Source organism: Amia ocellicauda, chromosome 4, assembly GCF_036373705.1.
Source record: "Amia ocellicauda isolate fAmiCal2 chromosome 4, fAmiCal2.hap1, whole genome shotgun sequence".
Taxonomy (NCBI): domain Eukaryota; kingdom Metazoa; phylum Chordata; class Actinopteri; order Amiiformes; family Amiidae; genus Amia; species Amia ocellicauda.
In genome coordinates this window covers 43402265-43419410 of record NC_089853.1, presented here as the reverse complement: position 1 = coordinate 43419410, position 17146 = coordinate 43402265, and the positions used below count along the sequence as shown (strand labels likewise).

The window sequence follows — 17146 nt, the reverse complement described above, 5'->3', positions numbered from 1 at the left end:
ATACTTTACAAGAGTAAATTCCAAAACAGCATAAAAAACTGTAAACAAACCTGTAAGCACCAAATCATGTATTGTATTACTAGTATCCATCTCTTTAGTAACTTGCCTTTGTTTATTTTGATTTATTCACCCTTGGGTTGAGAAACATTGGCTTGTCTCCCAGTCGGAATATGTGAAAACCAAAAGAGATGTTTCTCTCTTTTTTGTCATTATAATAACGCATTCAGCAAGCACAGAAATGTGTCGGTCTCTCTTCAATCATTTGTCCTTCGAGGATGACAGAATTATGTTGTTTTCCTCAGTCAAGGGCAACACTTTAAACTGTTTAATACACAAAATGCACATTTTCCTACAAGGCTATAAAACAACCACAGAAAAGGCCATACATTTTCTTAGATATCACTTAATGGATTTAATGAATGTTAAAAAACACCAATAACTCCAGTGCATTCTGTGCCTTCCTGCAAATATGAAGCTGCATAATATTAATACTTTTTAATACGTGATAATTTTGTATTAAACAAAGGCTAGTTTTTAGGACCAAGGACACCATTCACAGTCCTGAAGAACTATGAAGTCCTCTGATGCATCACAAGGTGCTAACAAACTAAATATAAGCTTTATTTATGACCCTGCCCAGGCCGTTTCTAGTTGCTGCTCAAGCAAAGATGTCCTTCCCTGCACATCTCCCATGTTCCAGTTATGTCACTGCACATATTAATCTCTCCTGTGGTGTATTAGTCATGTTAGTTTGCTATGCATTCAAAGCAACTTTCTGCTTATTATAAGATTCTATCAAACTAGGCAATGTGTCAGGAGAAAAATACAAAATAAATTACCCTTTATGGAGATTGTAGGCTCATATTTCAGAAGTAATATTGTATTTCATTTGGTGTGATTAAACAGATATTATGGTTTCTCTTCACCTCCACTGACAGGTGAGGCACGCTGGCTGAATCGACTGCATGGAGGTGATGGAGGGGACAGGTTCCATTTGTTTGTACATTTCTCTGCTTTCCATGTTAATCTCCAAGATTAATGTAGCCTTCTGCCAAGGTGATGCTGACAAAAAGATTTAAGATTTTTGTTTTCTCTTGGTATGTTCAACAAAGCAAGAAACATGGTATTGACATGTCTACTAATCACTCCGAGGCAATCAAGTTGCTGGCTGATATGCTTAAGTGAACAAAATCCATGTACTTGAAGTTGTTTTGAAAACAGATTTTGAGGCCAGGCACTTAAGTTAATCATGAGCAAAACAGGTTTGTAAGAAAACAATCATTCAACAAGTAGCATTAAAACATAATTATATATTCAAGCTACTGGTGCAATTTGCAACTACAGTGCAAACCATTAAAATTAAACGGTGACTTGAAAATGTCATTTGAATACCGTTTGACCAAAGCAATACAGTCACATCACCTCATCACAGATTATGCCAAGACAAATTGCCAACCTCAACCTGAGACATTTGCACAACTAATGCACTGTGAATTGAAATGTATGCATTTCTTTGATTGTTTCTGGTAAAGTAGATTGAATATCATGAAACAAATTAAAGTTAATCAGAATGAATTTAGCCAAAGCCACCTCATATTATTTATGTCCATTGCGTTCACACAAAGGAAAAATACTGTACATTTTAGATTTATAACACAGCCTTGCTAGTACAGTTAACCTAATAAGTTATGATAGCCATATTTTCATCTCTGTACAAAAGCAAGAAAAAATAAACCAGTAAGACGTTTTTATAGCAACTTTTATCCATAAACAATAAGCAACAGTTGTAAGAATATCACAATGAATAATGTATACATTTTTATATTGTTAAACAAAGTAAATAAGTGTCTTGACAAAAACGGGCTTTATGTAACATATTGTTGTAAACACCGACCTTCACACCCAGTTAACAAGCGTGAGGCCAACTCACACATCATGGGAATTGCTTAATTGGTGAAAGAAAAAAAAAATAAGTGTGGTGGGCAGCTAAATCATTACCTGAAAAATACTGTTGTCCTTTAATTGATTAATGTTATATATCAAGGTTCTAATACAGAATTATATAATTAATGTATTGTATTTTGGTGTGGTTAATGTACATTGATTCATCTTCAAGTCTGCTATAGCACCTCAAAGCACTTCTCCCTGAAGCCTGGTCATTTGTTAAGACGTGCTAAAATCACTCCAGTCCAATCTCGCTGTGTTTTACTCCACCGCTAATTGAGAAGTGGGTACTTGCTCTGTGAACTGGCTGAAAAAAAACTCACAGCCAGTGATAAGCACTTTGAATACGCTGGTATTCATTTAATCACAGTCCGAAAATGTAATGAACGTTGACTGAGTCGTTCAAACTCATTTTGAAATGTAAACCTTGAAAATGTCAGAAAAATGTAGACTCTTTTCTTTTCAAATTTACATTCCTGGGTGAAAGGTTCCAGCAGGTTGTTGGATTGATTAGAAAATGGTAGGCGTTTAATACAAAGGTAACCAGTATTTCCATCACTCACATTGCAAGATTGTGGGAAGGGTGTTGCTGCATGTTCTTTCTTTTTTCTGATTATGTACATTTCATGGCCTGGATTTGACTGTGTGTGTGTTTTGTTTTCTCAAATGATTTGCCTAATTTTAAAACTGGTAAAACTGGGGACCCACCAGAAAGTAACAGTTTCAAATCAACAGACAAAAATACAAATAAATCTTTATTTTCATTTTGATGAATTTGTAAACATTTTGTCACAGTGCGTTTTAAAGCCCACAAATACTTATAATTCCAGTAAGCTTTTTAAAACTCTCTCTATGTATAGGTATATACATTGGTTTTAGTCCAGTACATATAAATGTTTCTTACATTACAGTAGAGCAAATGAGATGCCGGAATACAGACATTGCATTTCATCTTGAACATCTGGATTGATAAAAAGGAGGGATGGTTATGAGATGAACATTGACAATGCCAGTTAGGATCAAGACACGGCAAGTGATACAGATCTCTATAGTTGATAATGCAGATGCAGTTGTTTGGACACAATACAATGGCTGATAAAACAGCATTTAAAACCTTTTTTATTTTAATTATCTGATCATTATCTGTTTCTCCTAGGGGAAAGTTTTAGAAGGTACAATTTAGATACCATTATAATACTATTAGGATGCCATGCTGAGTTTCATCACATGAAATAGGAAAACTGTTCTTCTGCCAGTATAGTAATTTTCTATTTAAATTATAATTATTAAATTATTATAAATAAACGCAAAACTGTCAGTGTCTTGCTTGAGTACATAATACGCATTAGGGAACATTGTGATGGAAGGCAGTTTTGTTAGGGACTCTATCCTATTCACAAGCACCAATTCAAAAGATTACCTTTTTAGTTCACAATATCATTTTAATGGCGTTTGACCCAACGTTGAATTGGTTTTGTTACTGCTTGCTTAAGCCATTCCGGAAGGATAGATAAACAGTCTAATTGGCTTATCCATGGCCCCTCAAAGGAAGTTCCTCTTCAGTTAATTAGGTCAGTGTTTGAATGTCTAGTTGCCACATTGGGAGCACAAAACCACAAGATGTACCGTCATTTAAGGGAATCGGGTTTAAAGATGGATCGACCAATGTGAAGGTTTTTACAGGAACTTTGGCTAAATTAAAGGCAAACAAAACCGTATATAAATATCACAATCCCAACCTTACTGTATTAAAAATGAGTCCCTGAAAGTCTGCAACAGTCCCCTGAGGCTGTGATTTGATTAATGCAGCATTTAATTAAAGTTTGACAAAAACGGAACTGCATGGGCAGGTATGTATGTACAGCATTCATCACATCGTACAATGCTGTGCCAAGACATCATCACTACCTGGTGTGTGAATAGCAGTCAGTCCCATAGCGTGAGAAACTGCCCTCAGCAGATTGAAGATAGGACTGAGTCATGTGTTATAGTAGAGTAATAGTAATATATCTTTAAAAAAATAACAGGAGGAAAAGGATTAAAGCAAAGGAAGGTACTAAATAACATCTGGAGAGGCACAGCACAGCAAATGATCAAAATTGTCCCAGCAGCTGGATTAATAGGATGAATTATACATGTATATATTAATCAGAACTGTATGTTTTCCTACATATCACAGTAGAATCACAAATGGGAACACGTGTATTCTTCTTTCAACAGAAAATGTCCCAGACCTGTCAAAAAATTGATGGTTTCTGTCTAGGGATAATAAGACATGTTCAATTATGATTCAAATGTGAGTGTAACACGTCTCAGCTATTCTCCTGGAACACTTTAGTACCTTTAGCGAGTCACTCACATTAAATATGACGTATCATGCCACAAGAGCCATTACAGGGAAAGCTATCACGACACAATATCTCTTGATTTTAATCATAAAACTGTTCACATCTCTTGCCTGCAGTGTTCTGTAACATAATTATCCCAGTATGGCAGTGGTTTTTCTAGTAATCTCTCCTCATTTAATTCCATATTCCTAGTTTCTATACTCTATTTTCTTTTCATTACTGTTCACTAATTTCTGTGTTTGATCTTCAAACAAGGCAAAGTTGCCTGAAATTGTGGATTACAGGAAACAGTAGTCCTCTTTGCATGTTAAGTTTTTTGTCTTCAACCTTTTGACAGGCACTTCGCTGTAATGCTATCTGATGTTTGGGAAGATAAAAAAACTGTTTTGGGGGAAAGAATAAATAATCTGCTGTACTGTGTAAATTATTCATTTTTTTTAAGACTAGCAACTCCCCAACAGCTCCCCAACCCTCAACTAATGAATACATAATTGCAGTTTAAGGAATAAATGTTACATCCTCTACATTTTTAGAATGCAATGAAATCTAATAAATACGGTAATTAAATTACATATTTTCCCCTGGAACTTCATATACTTATTGCATTTCTGTTTGACACCAATATCTGACACCTTCAGTGCTGGGCTTTCATATGTATTTATTCCCATCTAAACATGGAGTCTTCATCACTTTGCTTTAATCACTTTTCTTCTTCTCAAAGGGAATAGTTCATTCTCCTTGGTGTACCCTGTGTGTATTTTGGCAGTACATGAACCTCAGGGTGTTGTTCTCTGGCTCAGAGGGTGCAGACGGCAGCTTGGCTTTGTGAAGATCCTGTGTAAGACTCAGATTGTATCCTTATCTCAAAAATATACTAGAGGATCTCTTTTTGGAGGTCAAAGGTCAGCTGGCTAATGGCCACCTCGCTGTGAGTGGACCCTGTCATCACTCGTGCAGTCCTGTGCAGCAACACTTGCCCCCTGGGCGGCCCTGTATCTGGGCAGTGCCGGCACACCATGTGGTTCTCTGGGAGTCCGTTGGAGAGGCGGGTTGAGTTGCTGACGTCCTTGTTGCGCTGCGCCTCCTTCTGGCCCGGCCTCTCCTCATAGCAGCATGCACAGGCGTAGACTCGCCGGCGGCACTGTGCTGCATCACGGCACAGGTACTTTCGGAAGTTTGGTTTGAACAGCAGGTAGACAACGGGGTTGTAGATGGTGGAGGACTTGGCAAAAATGGCTGAGAGGGCGAATGCCATGGGCGGCACCAATTGGGATTCTCCAAAGGCCGCCCACATGGCCACCACAGCGTACGGACTCCAGGCCGTCAGGAAACCGATGCAAACCGCAATGGACAGCTGAGGAGACAATAGGGGAGAGGGCATGGAAATAACACAATAGCTACTGAATGATTCCTTATCCACCCACAAAAGTGGAACTAGTCCTTCAGTTACAGTTCAGTTACAATATAATGTATTTATATATTTTTTATTTACCAAGAAAATAACAAATGGGGAGGGTGTTGTACTGTACAAAACTCCCTCCAAACCCTCTAAAGACGCACCTTGATGATGAGGTTGTGGGCTTTGCTGGTCTTGTTCTGGGGGGAGACGTGCTGCTGCACAGCCTGCCGGGAGCCGCGCACAGTGAGCAGGATGAAGGTGTAGGACATGAAGATGATGGTGCAGGGGAGCACATAGCAGAAGGCAAAGAGGAAAATTATGTAGGTCATGGCAGACAGCTCTTCGTTTGGAGCGTGCCAGTCGATGCAGCAGGCGGTGCCATAGGGCTCTGGACTGTAGTGGCCCCACTTAGCCAGGGGAGCAAAAGCAAAGATGGAGGCGTAACACCACACCCCGACCACCATGAGGCAGGCATGGGAGGAGGAAAACTTGTTACCTGCCAGGCGAAGAACACAAGGATGCATTAGGGGGAGGGGCTTCAAATCATTGTACAGCAAGGTCTACAAAACTGAATAGACATAGGAAATACCCATGACTTGACACATTTATCATCAAGCAAAGGAAAATAAGTGATTCAAAAATTCAACTAATCTTCAAATTCTGCCTTGCTTTCTTGTCATATGTCAAGAATGGTACCATTAAGGACTAAACATATTTCAGTCAAACACATGATGTTGTAACCAACTGAAAGAGTTTAACGTGGTGAGAAAAAAAATATAACTCCATATTCAATCACCTTTCTAATCTTTCGTGTTGCACTGAACTGAAATGATCATGCTTTCTAGAATAGTCTTTCTGTGGTGTAAGTATCAAAAGGCCAATCTAAAGGATTTGTCAGGCTCCCAAGTTAAACTAGAACACATCTCATTTGGTCTTAGTTGCTTGGAGATGCGACTAGTAATGTGCATTAAAATATGTCAAGAGTTACATCACAAATCTTATTTCTTTTAACAAGAGATTTGCCTCGGAACTCAGAATACATCTGCTGTAGTTTTGTGTATAAATGCAATCACCCTTGGGAAAGAAAATGTTTTTCCCCCTATAATGCTCCCAGATTAGTTAACTGACTTATGATTACATGCTTTGCTTGAAATGTCTTAATGTACCTTGATGGATATCTCGGCACTGAACTGAGGAAACATGTCTAGGAAGAACTTCTCCCTTGCTTTTCACTTAATTGAGAAAGAGACAGTGAGGATGAATGAGGGCAGTGTAATAAAGTGTTTCTGGGGCCTGTCTGGGTTTGAGGCGTATACGGTGGCTGCCTGCCACATTGCAGAGCAATGTTCAGACACACTCATGAGATATTGCAGGCAAGCACTTAGAAAGCGAGGCCATTCCTAAAAGCACAATTGTACACAATTAATTCTGTTGCTGTCCAGAAACCCTTTGTCACAGTCTAACCAGCTGCGTTCAAGTTGTGTGATTGTTCACCTTTTTCTTCAAAGAGCCCTCCTGGAAAATAATAATTTGCAGTGCAGAGAGAAAGACTCAGTGGTGACACTGCCAGCACTTTGTCTCCTGACAAATAAACACACTTAATCATCTGCCAAATGTACACGGCACCTGTTAATTAGAAACTCTGCCAACAGTCAACTGGAATATCCCATGGCATTGTCACCTTAGATTAGGAAGGAGGTGGAGGTGTTATATGTACATAAAAATGCAATATTAAGAGTGTGGGTATTGACATTGACAAATATACAGTGAGGGAAAAAAGTATTTGATCCCCTGCTGATTTTGTACGTTTGCCCACTGACAAAGAAATGATCAGTCTATCATTTTAATGGTAGGTGTATTTTAACAGTGAGAGACAGAATAACAACAAAAAAATCCAGAAAAACACATTTCAAAAAAGTTATACATTGATTTGCATGTTAATGAGGGAAATAAGTATTTGACCCCTTCGACTTAGTACTTGGTGGCAAAACCCTTGTTGGCAATCACAGAGGTCAGATGTTTCTTGTAGTTGGCCACCAGGTTTGCACACATCTCAGGAGGGATTTTGTCCCACTCCTCTTTGCAGATCATCTCCAAGTCATTAAGGTTTCGAGGCTGACGTTTGGCAACACGAACCTTCAGCTCCCTCCACAGATTTTCTATGGGATTAAGGTCTGGAGACTGGCTAGGCCACTCCAGGACCTTAATGTGCTTCTTCTTGAGCCACTCCTTTGTTGCCTTGGCTGTGTGTTTTGGGTCATTGCCATGCTGGAATACCCATCCATGACCCATTTTCAATGCCCTGGCTGAAGGAAGGAGGTTCTCACCCAAGATTTGAAGGTACATGGCCCCGTCCATCGTCCCTTTGATGCGGTGCAGTTGTCCAGTCCCCTTAGCAGAAAAACACCCCCAAAGCATAATGTTTCCACCTCCATGTTTGATGGTGGGGATGGTGTTCTTGGGGTCATTCCACCTCCTCCAAACACGGCGAGTTGAGTTGATGCCAAAGAGCTCGATTTTGGTCTAATCTGACCACAACACTTTCACCCAGTTCTCCTCTGAATCATTCAGATGTTGGCAAACTTCAGACGGGCCTGTACATGTGCTTTCTTGAGCAGGGGGACCTTCTGGGCGCTGCAGGATTTCAGTCCTTCACGGCATAGTGTGTTACCAATTGTTTTCTTGGTGACTATGGTCCCAGCTGCCTGGGGTGAGATCACGAGGTGAGATCTTGCATGGAGCCCCAGACCGAGGGAGACTGACAGTTATTTTGTGTTTCTTCCATTTGCGAATAATCGCACCAACTGTTGTCACCTTCTCACCAAGCTGCTTGGCGATGGTCTTGTAGCCCATTCCAGCCTTATGTAGGACTACAATCTTGTCCCTGACATCCTTGGACAGCTCTTTGGTCTTGGCCAAGGTGGAGAGTTTGGAATCTGATTGATTGATTGCTTCTGTGGACAGGTGTCTTTTATACAGGTAACGAGCTGAGATTAGGAGCACTCCCTTTAAGAGAGTGCTCCTAATCTCAGCTCGTTACCTGTATAAAAGACACCTGGGAGCCAGAAATCTTGCTGATCGATAGGGGATCAAATACTTATTTCCCTCATTAACATGTAAATCAATTTATAACTTTTTTGAAATTTGTTTTTCTGGATTTTTTTGTTGTTATTCTGTCTCTCACTATTAAAATACACCTACCATTAAAATTATAGACTGATAATTTCTTTGTCAGTGGGCAAACGTACAAAATCAGCAGGGGATCAAATACTTTTTTCCCTCACTGTATGTCTTTTGCAGTCTCTTTAGCCAATATTGTTTTTAACTGGGGATATGGACAACATAAGAGGTTAATCCTCCCTTAGAAAGAGACATTGAAATTCTCTTTACGGGCAGTGCATCAGCTGCTCATCGGCTGCAGATTAAAGCATTATCACATTTTTCACTTTGCATCTACAGGATTCTAGTTTATCACCCTTCTCTAAGGTAATTTGTAGGATGAGCCTGTATCCTAATATACTGAAACCAAACTGTCAAGTTGTTAATGTCTGATCAGTGTATCTTTGATCACTGTGTCAGACTGGTCAGTCGCTGATGGACTTCTTTATTGTGGCAGTTTTTGTGTAGTTGTTGTCTTATCACGGAGAGTTTTACTGGCTTCTCTGTCGTCAGCAGGAAGAAATGTGTCAGTGTACTAAAAGACACCTCCCCCCCCCTTCATTCCACCCATCCTGCTCGTTTGGTGTCCAAAACCCTGCAGATAGATATATTTCTAGACACAAGAAAAATATATTTGTGTGATTTTTCTTACATCTATCCCTTGTAGAAATAAGGCTCAAACTAATTTAAGATGAAACTTCACATTTTTAATTACTTTATTTTTTGTCCATTGCAATGGACTTTGGGTTTCAATGGTCATGAAATTATTTATTTTGATTCAATGATTCAAGTTCATTTTCTTTATTTTTTTTTCACTCATGTACTCTTAAAATGGAGTACTTAGAAACATGATCTATGGGCCATCTAAGGGTCATCTTTCCAGAGCTTGTTTCAAGAATGGCTGTTCCTTTTCATGTGACATGGTAGAAGTGCTTGTACAGCAGCTCCAAGATCCATACGCTTTTTGTTGTCTTGAGAGAGCTCCATAGTAGCATCTTGATGGAAGAGGAAATTGTACACAAGACCGCTTTTGCTACAGAGGAAGTAGATCTTCACACCCCATAGATTTGGCTTTCCTTTTACATATTGTTTGCCCATCTGAAAGGCATAATTTGTTCATCTACACAAAGATTTCCTTCCAATGACAGCTCCAAACAGCGGTTCTGAATGTCATACAGTGGGCACACTTTGAAGACAACATCATTGTTTTCAGCCAGCCTGTCCAGGTGGTTGACAAGGTGCAAGTGTGAGCGCAAGTGTGAGCGCAAGTGTGAGCGCAACTGGAAGAACTGGTCAGGGCTCAAAGTATTACTGAAGATGCCAATATCAATACTGGAGTCCTAGTATATGTGAACGATAGGTTGCGTATGCAACCCCGGTTATCTGAAAAAGGAAGCACTGCCCAAGAGGGAGGGGTTTCTGTGCACTTCCGCGGTTGACAACTGTCGAATAGCGCAGCTAACGCAGGACAACTACAGCTCTACCGAATAAATTAACTATGTACACAATGGGGCACTGGAGAACTCAAGTGCCCTCCGCTGGAGGACAACGGCAGCGGTCCCCTGCTCTATGGCGTAATACAGCCAGAGCGGGCCACAGAACTGCTGACCAATACACAGAGCGGGGTACGCAAACGCATGCACCACTGCAACACAATTACAATGAACAAACTATATACAGTAAGGCAACATGCCTGTAGGCCGCATGACATGCCCCGGGAACACATCGACAGGGCTGTCTGTACATCCAGGTGCAGCTCGCGTGGGTGCTTGACTGGAAGGCATAGTCCGGTGGAAGGGAAAGACACGGTTCACCAGTTCCCTCAGGATGCACTTACAGGGGCAGACTGGGAAAGTAAAGGCAGGAGCCAGAGCCTGCAGGCTACTGGGGCTCGACTGCAGCCAATGGTTCCCAATGGAAGGGACCGGTCCTGTCACATCCAACCTGTAGAACCGGGCAAATGTAATTGGCGAGGCCCAAGCTTCAGCCGCACAAATGTCTGCCAAGGGGGCACCATGAAAAAGGGCCCACGATGTGGCAACGCCTTGAGTTGAGTGGGCCACCAGGTGATCAGGCACCGGGGTCCCAGTAGACTCATAGGCCATGGTAATGGTGTCCACAATCCAATGCGAGAGGCGCTGCTTTGAAAGCGCCTGGCCCTGTGTCCGTGCTCCATAAGACACAAACAGTTGGTCTGAGCGCCGAATGTCCTTAGTGCGTTCCAAATATCACCTCAGGGGCGGGGCTCAGGTGGTAGAGGAGGCGGGGTCGGGCAGGGTCCCCTCCTACCATGAGCTGCCGTGGGCCGCCGGGGGCCAGGGTGGCGAGCCTGGGGGGGCGCCTGCCTGCCAGTGAGACGCTGGCGGAGATCGGCAGGTGGGCGGGGCTGTGATCTAGGCTGTGGTCCGGCCTGTGGCCTGGGCTGTGGCCTGGGAGCCACGGTCGGGGGGCCTCCCCGCCGGCGAGCTGCCGCAGAAGGCCTGCGTTGCTGAGCCTGAGGTGCCACCAATTACACTCGGGCCAGCTGCATGGACTGCTCCCTCTCCTGGAGGGTGCGCGAGAGCATCTCCTCCACAGAGGGTCCAAAGGTAAAGCCCGGCGAGATAGGGGCGTCCATGAGTCCTGTCCACCTCAGGGACCCGCCGTGCCTGGGACAGCCAAAGCTGGTGGCGCGCCGCCACAATGGCTGCCAAGGATCACCCTGTCGCCCTTGCCCCCTGGCGCATCACTGTGACCAGCTGATCCACCGCCGCCGCTATCTCCGAGATAGGGGCCGGGGTGGGTGATGTGCCATGTTGCTCCGAGGACTCCGCCAGCTGAGCCAAGTACAAGGCCAGCAGGCTTTCCTTATTTCGGAGGCGAGTCGCTTGAGCTCCAGCCTTGTACGCCCTCTGGAGCAGCGTCTCTGTGACGCGACACTGCCTGTTGGGGCAGGCCAGGTCACGTGGCTCCGCGGACAGCGGAGGTAGGGAGACGAGCGCGGCTATGGTGGAATTTACGCTGGGAAAATCCACCAAGCCCGCTTCTGCTGCGCCCTGGGTCCTGGCATAAGCCTCCCCTCTCCTGGCTAGGGCGGGGGCTGTTGCCGGATGGTCCCAGGTAGCTCTCAGCTCTTCGAGGAGGTCAGGCAGCAGCGGGAGGGCCCATGTGGGCCGCTGCGCGCGCTGACCCCACTCGAATCTGGAGCACGGCGGTGCAGGAGGGGCGTCCACGCTCAACAGAGGAGGAGGGGTGGGAGCAATCAGCTCCTCCTCCATGAGCTCCGCCTCGAGCTCGGAGTCCTCGTGAAGACCCAGAGACAGGCGGTCCTCCTCACAGGTGGCCCGTCTGCTGCCCTCCTCCTGGGATGGGGCAGACAGACTCCCCTCAGTCTCCACCGGCGTGGTGTGAGCCGGCGGCGGGGCATCATGGTGTGGGGGGGGCGGCACTTGTTGCACTGCTTGCGCTGCCTGCGCGGCCAGGAGAGCGCAGATTTGGTCCATCCTGCTGTTGAGAGCAAGGATGGCCTCATTGCGCTCTCTGTCCGCTGAGCCTGACCTCCTTCGCCGACGGCGTGGCGAGGAGGAGGCCAGCAAAGACTCAGAAGAGGGGGAGGGAGCCCGGGGGCGTCGGTCCACCGCTCCTCCTCGTCGTTCGCGTGCACATCCATATCCAGTCAGTGAGATTCAGTCCAATGAAAATAGTGGATTGTCAGATAGCAGCATCTGTGAAAGCCACTAATTGGTAGTTTCAGACCAAAATACACTGAAATTATGGTGATGGTTATGATGAAAAATTGTGATAATTATGGTAAAATAAATACATAAGAATAACTTGCACCTCAAAAATGTCATCCAGTTGTGGGAAACGAGCTCGCCAGGACTCTGCTACAATATTTTGGAAACACATTAACATAGAAATATGTATATAATTAGGGATGAGTCGAATAGTCGAAAATATATATAAAATGAGTAAAATCTTACAAAATGGAAAGAGGGCGTTACTGTATCTTCAGGCTCACCCGTCTCATTAATTCAAGTGAGCAGCACTAGATGGAGTAAAAATAGGTTCATGCAGAGAGATTACAATGTAAATGGCCAAATAAAATTGTGAAAAGTGAAATGTAAACAAGTATTAAAGTGTATTCATCCTTGTTAAGCATTAGGGCTTTAAAAAAAAAAATGTTAATATAAATATGACAGGGGGGGGGGGGGGCAAAGTGAGCTGTGACTCAAATGTTTTTGGGGGGCGCCACCCAGAAAGTTTGGGAACTGCTGATCTATGCCATCATCTCAGCTGGAACATACTTGTAAAAGTACTCATAGGGGTTCAGGGGAGGAGTTTTTTCAAATGATGGGATCTCAGTGTTGACTTTTGCAACTGTCGCCATTTGATTTAAGCTGGCCAGGTGCTAAAAATGAGACTCTGGAGCCACTCCGGAGCCGGAGCCAGCAAACCTGGAGCATTGCCTACCCTACTGCACAGGACAACATAATTAGTGCTACATTAACTTAAATGTTTACTACAAAATGGAACCTTGCAACTAGTTACAAGAATCAGGGCAGGATGCGCTAGGAGATTTTTGTAAATACAGGCTCGTTCAGTTCCATCCCCACCCTCTTCCCCCACACACAAATAAAATGCAAGGTGTGTAATGAACTGTAAAAATAATAAAAAATACAAAATACAAACCTTTTGAAATTCCCCTTTAAAAATCAGGTTATGGACACATAGTTGGATGCATTTGTAATCAAACCAGTTTAAGAAAATGGAATAACAAAGATGGAAAACAAGAACCACAAAATATACACTCACCTAAAGGATTATTAGGAACACCTGTTCAATTTCTCATTAATGCAATTATCTAACCAACCAATCACATGGCAGTTGCTTCAATGCATTTAGGGGTGTGGTCCTGGTCAAGACAATCTCCTGAACTCCAAACTGAATGTCTGAATGGGAAAGAAAGGTGATTTAAGCAATTTTGAGCGTGGCATGGTTGTTGGTGCCAGACGGGCCGGTCTGAGTATTTCACAATCTGCTCAGTTACTGGGATTTTCACGCACAACCATTTCTAGGGTTTACAAAGAATGGTGTGAAAAGGGAAAAACATCCAGTATGCGGCAGTCCTGTGGGCGAAAATGCCTTGTTTATTCTAGAGGTCAGAGGAGAATGGGCCGACTGATTCAAGCTGATAGAAGAGCAACTTTGACTGAAATAACCACTCGTTACAACCGAGGTATGCAGCAAAGCATTTGTGAAGCCACAACACGTACAACCTTGAGGCGGATGGGCTACAACAGCAGAAGACCCCACCGGGTACCACTTATCTCCACTACAAATAGGAAAAAGAGGCTACAATTTGCACAAGCTCACCAAAATTGGACAGTTGAAGACTGGAAAAATGTTGCCTGGTCTGATGAGTCTCGATTTCTGTTGAGACATTCAGATGGTAGAGTCAGAATTTGGCGTAAACAGAATGAGAACATGGATCCATCATGCCTTGTTACCACTGTGCAGGCTGGTGGTGGTGGTGTAATGGTGTGGGGGATGTTTTCTTGGCGCACTTTAGGCCCCTTAGTACCAATTGGGCATCGTTTAAATGCCACGGCCTACCTGAGCATTGTTTCTGACCATGTCCATCCCTTTATGACCACCATGTACCCATCCTCTGATGGCTACTTCCAGCAGGATAATGCACCATGTCACAAAGGTCGAATCATTTCAAATTGGTTTCTTGAACATGACAATGAGTTCACTGTACTAAACTGGCCCCCACAGTCACCAGATCTCAACCCAATAGAGCATCTTTGGGATGTGGTGGAACGGGAGCTTCGTGCCCTGGATGTGCATCCCACAAATCTCCATCAACTGTAAGATGCTATCCTATCAATATGGGCCAACATTTCTAAAGAATGCTTTCAGCACCTTGTTGAATCAATGCCACGTAGAATTAAGGCAGTTCTGAAGGCGAAAGGGGGTCAAATACAGTATTAGTATGGTGTTCCTAATAATCCTTTAGGTGAGTGTATATATCTATATTACTCTTTAATTAGAGATTTGATTTTCCATTTGGATTTTCTATTTATTGCCCCAAACAGGCACTCCACCACTTCTGCTGCAGGAAGCCCCGCAGCACGGGCCCCATGCACACGTCTAGTGCCTGGATCTGGGAGGTGCAGCCCACCAAATGGTGGCCATCAGGGTGTTAGGCAGTGCTTCACCAGGAAGCCCTCGCCCCCTCTGACACTCTTGGGGATCACGATTGACAGGAGAGAAGGGGATCGAAGCGCAGGTAGTGGGAATATGTAAGAAAACTGACTGAGGATCAGGAATCTGGTGCGTGGTACAATAGGGCTAGGCAAGAGGCGTAGTGGAGTCACAGTCAGCAGGTCAGGCGATCAAACGAACAAGACAATCAAGGAAATCCAAAAGGCGTCATCAACAGAGAAAGCATGGGTCGAATACACTTGGACTTGAAAAAGGCAGGAGGTTGCTGTCTGCCTCCACAGTGAGGTCCAGATCTTCATCTCCTCCTCCTCCGTGAAGCCCTCCGGCTGAGCCTCCAGCAGCACAGCCTCGGGGATGGAGGAGAGAGACCAGAAGATGGGCCTGGCCTTGAAGGAGAGGAGCATGAGCAGGAGGTTGCTGTCTGCCTCCACAGTGAGGTCGAGATCTTCATCTCTTCCTCCTCCGTGAAGCCCTCCGGCTGAGCCTCCAGCTGCACAGCCTCAGGGATGGAGGAGGGAGGCCAGAAGATGGACCTGGCCTTGAAGGAGAGGACCATGCCCAGTTAACGGTGTCAGTATGGGCGCATTTTGTGGCTCCTTCTTCTCCTGGACTTGTACTTGAGTGGACATTTCCACATCTACAGGAAATTTTAAATCAATCTCCATGGGTTCTTTCTCCATTTCATCGATCTCCATGGGTACTTCTGTAGCCATCTGGGCCTGGCTTTTTTGGAATTTGCCAATAAAGTCTTTAACTTTCTGTGTTACAAAAACTCATCTTGGCGCTCTCTTTAGGTTCTCTGTATGGTCTGGTTAACAATGAGAAGGTGTGGCTCTCTGTATGGACTGGTTGACTATTAGAATACATGTGAAGCATTCTAAAGTTGTTGTCATGGATACCACGTGTCACAATGCGCCATGTTACAGTAAGGCAGTGATGTCACTCTAATTCGCACTGGCCAATCATAATGCAGGATTTGGACCTTTCCTATCTTCATCTATATGGCATATTAAAACTAAACTGATTTTAACTGGTTGGGCAATATTCATCATTTTCAATTGCCTCATTTTAGGCCCAAATACCAGCCTGAACCCCAGCCCTAGCCAGTGCCAAAATGTCAAACTGAACCCATATAAATCCACACCCAATTCAGTTAAACCAGCAGAAAAAAAACCCTGACCTTAATGAAAGTTCAAGTTTAATGGGGACTCTAACCCTAACCCTCACCCGGAAAAAAATGTAACCCTAATACCAAACTTTAATTTTGAATCTAAAAAATCTATCTTTTTATTTTTCTAATATACTGAACAAAAATGTAAACACTACATATAAAGTGTTGGTCCAATGTTTCAAGAGCTGAAATAATACATCCTGGAATGCTTACATCCCTGTTAGTGTGGCAGATCAAGAAGCTGATTAAAAAGCTTGATCATTACACAGGTGCACCTTGTGTTGCTTTAAAGGCCACTCTGTAATGTGCAGTTTTGTCACACAGCACAATTCCACAGGTATCTCTAGTTTTGAGGGAGTGTGTTATTGGCTGCTGACTGCAGGAATGTCCACCAGAGCTGTTGTCAGAGAATTAAATGTTAATTTCTCCACTATAAGCCACCTCCAACATTGTTTAAGGGAATTTGGCAGCACGTCCAACCGGCCTCACAACTGCAGACCAAGTGTAACATCACCAGCCCAGGACACCATATCTGGCTTTTTCACCTGTGGGATCGTCTGAGACCAGCCACCCGGACAGCTGATGACACTGTGGGTCTGCACAAATGAAGGCATTCTGCACAAACTGTCAGAAAGCGACTCAGGGAAGCTCATCTGTGGCTCGTCGTCCTCCTAACGTCTGGACCCAACTGCAGCTCTGGTGGACATTCCTGCAGTCAGACCAGACCAGCAGACCAGTCACACACTCCCTCAAAACTTGAGACTTGAGCCTAATTTATTTATTTAAATTGACTGATTTCCTTATATGAACTGTAACTCAGTAAAGTCTTAGAAATTGTTGCAATTTTTAGAAAATTGTTGAAAGTTGAAATGTTTTTGCAAAAGGGGGTTCTGTGATGGATTCTGTGTAACAACC

The 17146-nt window shown here is 43.7% G+C and overlaps 1 protein-coding gene across 1 annotated transcript in view; it reads right to left on the bottom strand.

Moving 5' to 3' along the window:
• Window positions 1-2404: 2404 nt before the first annotated feature.
• The window catches only part of opn7b (opsin 7, group member b), a 50629-nt gene continuing 35887 nt past the window's right edge, over window positions 2405-17146 (bottom strand). The window contains exons 5-6 of the mRNA XM_066702406.1: window positions 5853-6187; window positions 2405-5646 (exon numbers count right to left, since the gene is read on the bottom strand). Of these exons, the coding sequence (XP_066558503.1) occupies window positions 5167-5646; window positions 5853-6187 (815 nt within the window). The 3' untranslated portion in view covers window positions 2405-5166. The remainder of the gene's footprint in view (window positions 5647-5852; window positions 6188-17146) is intronic.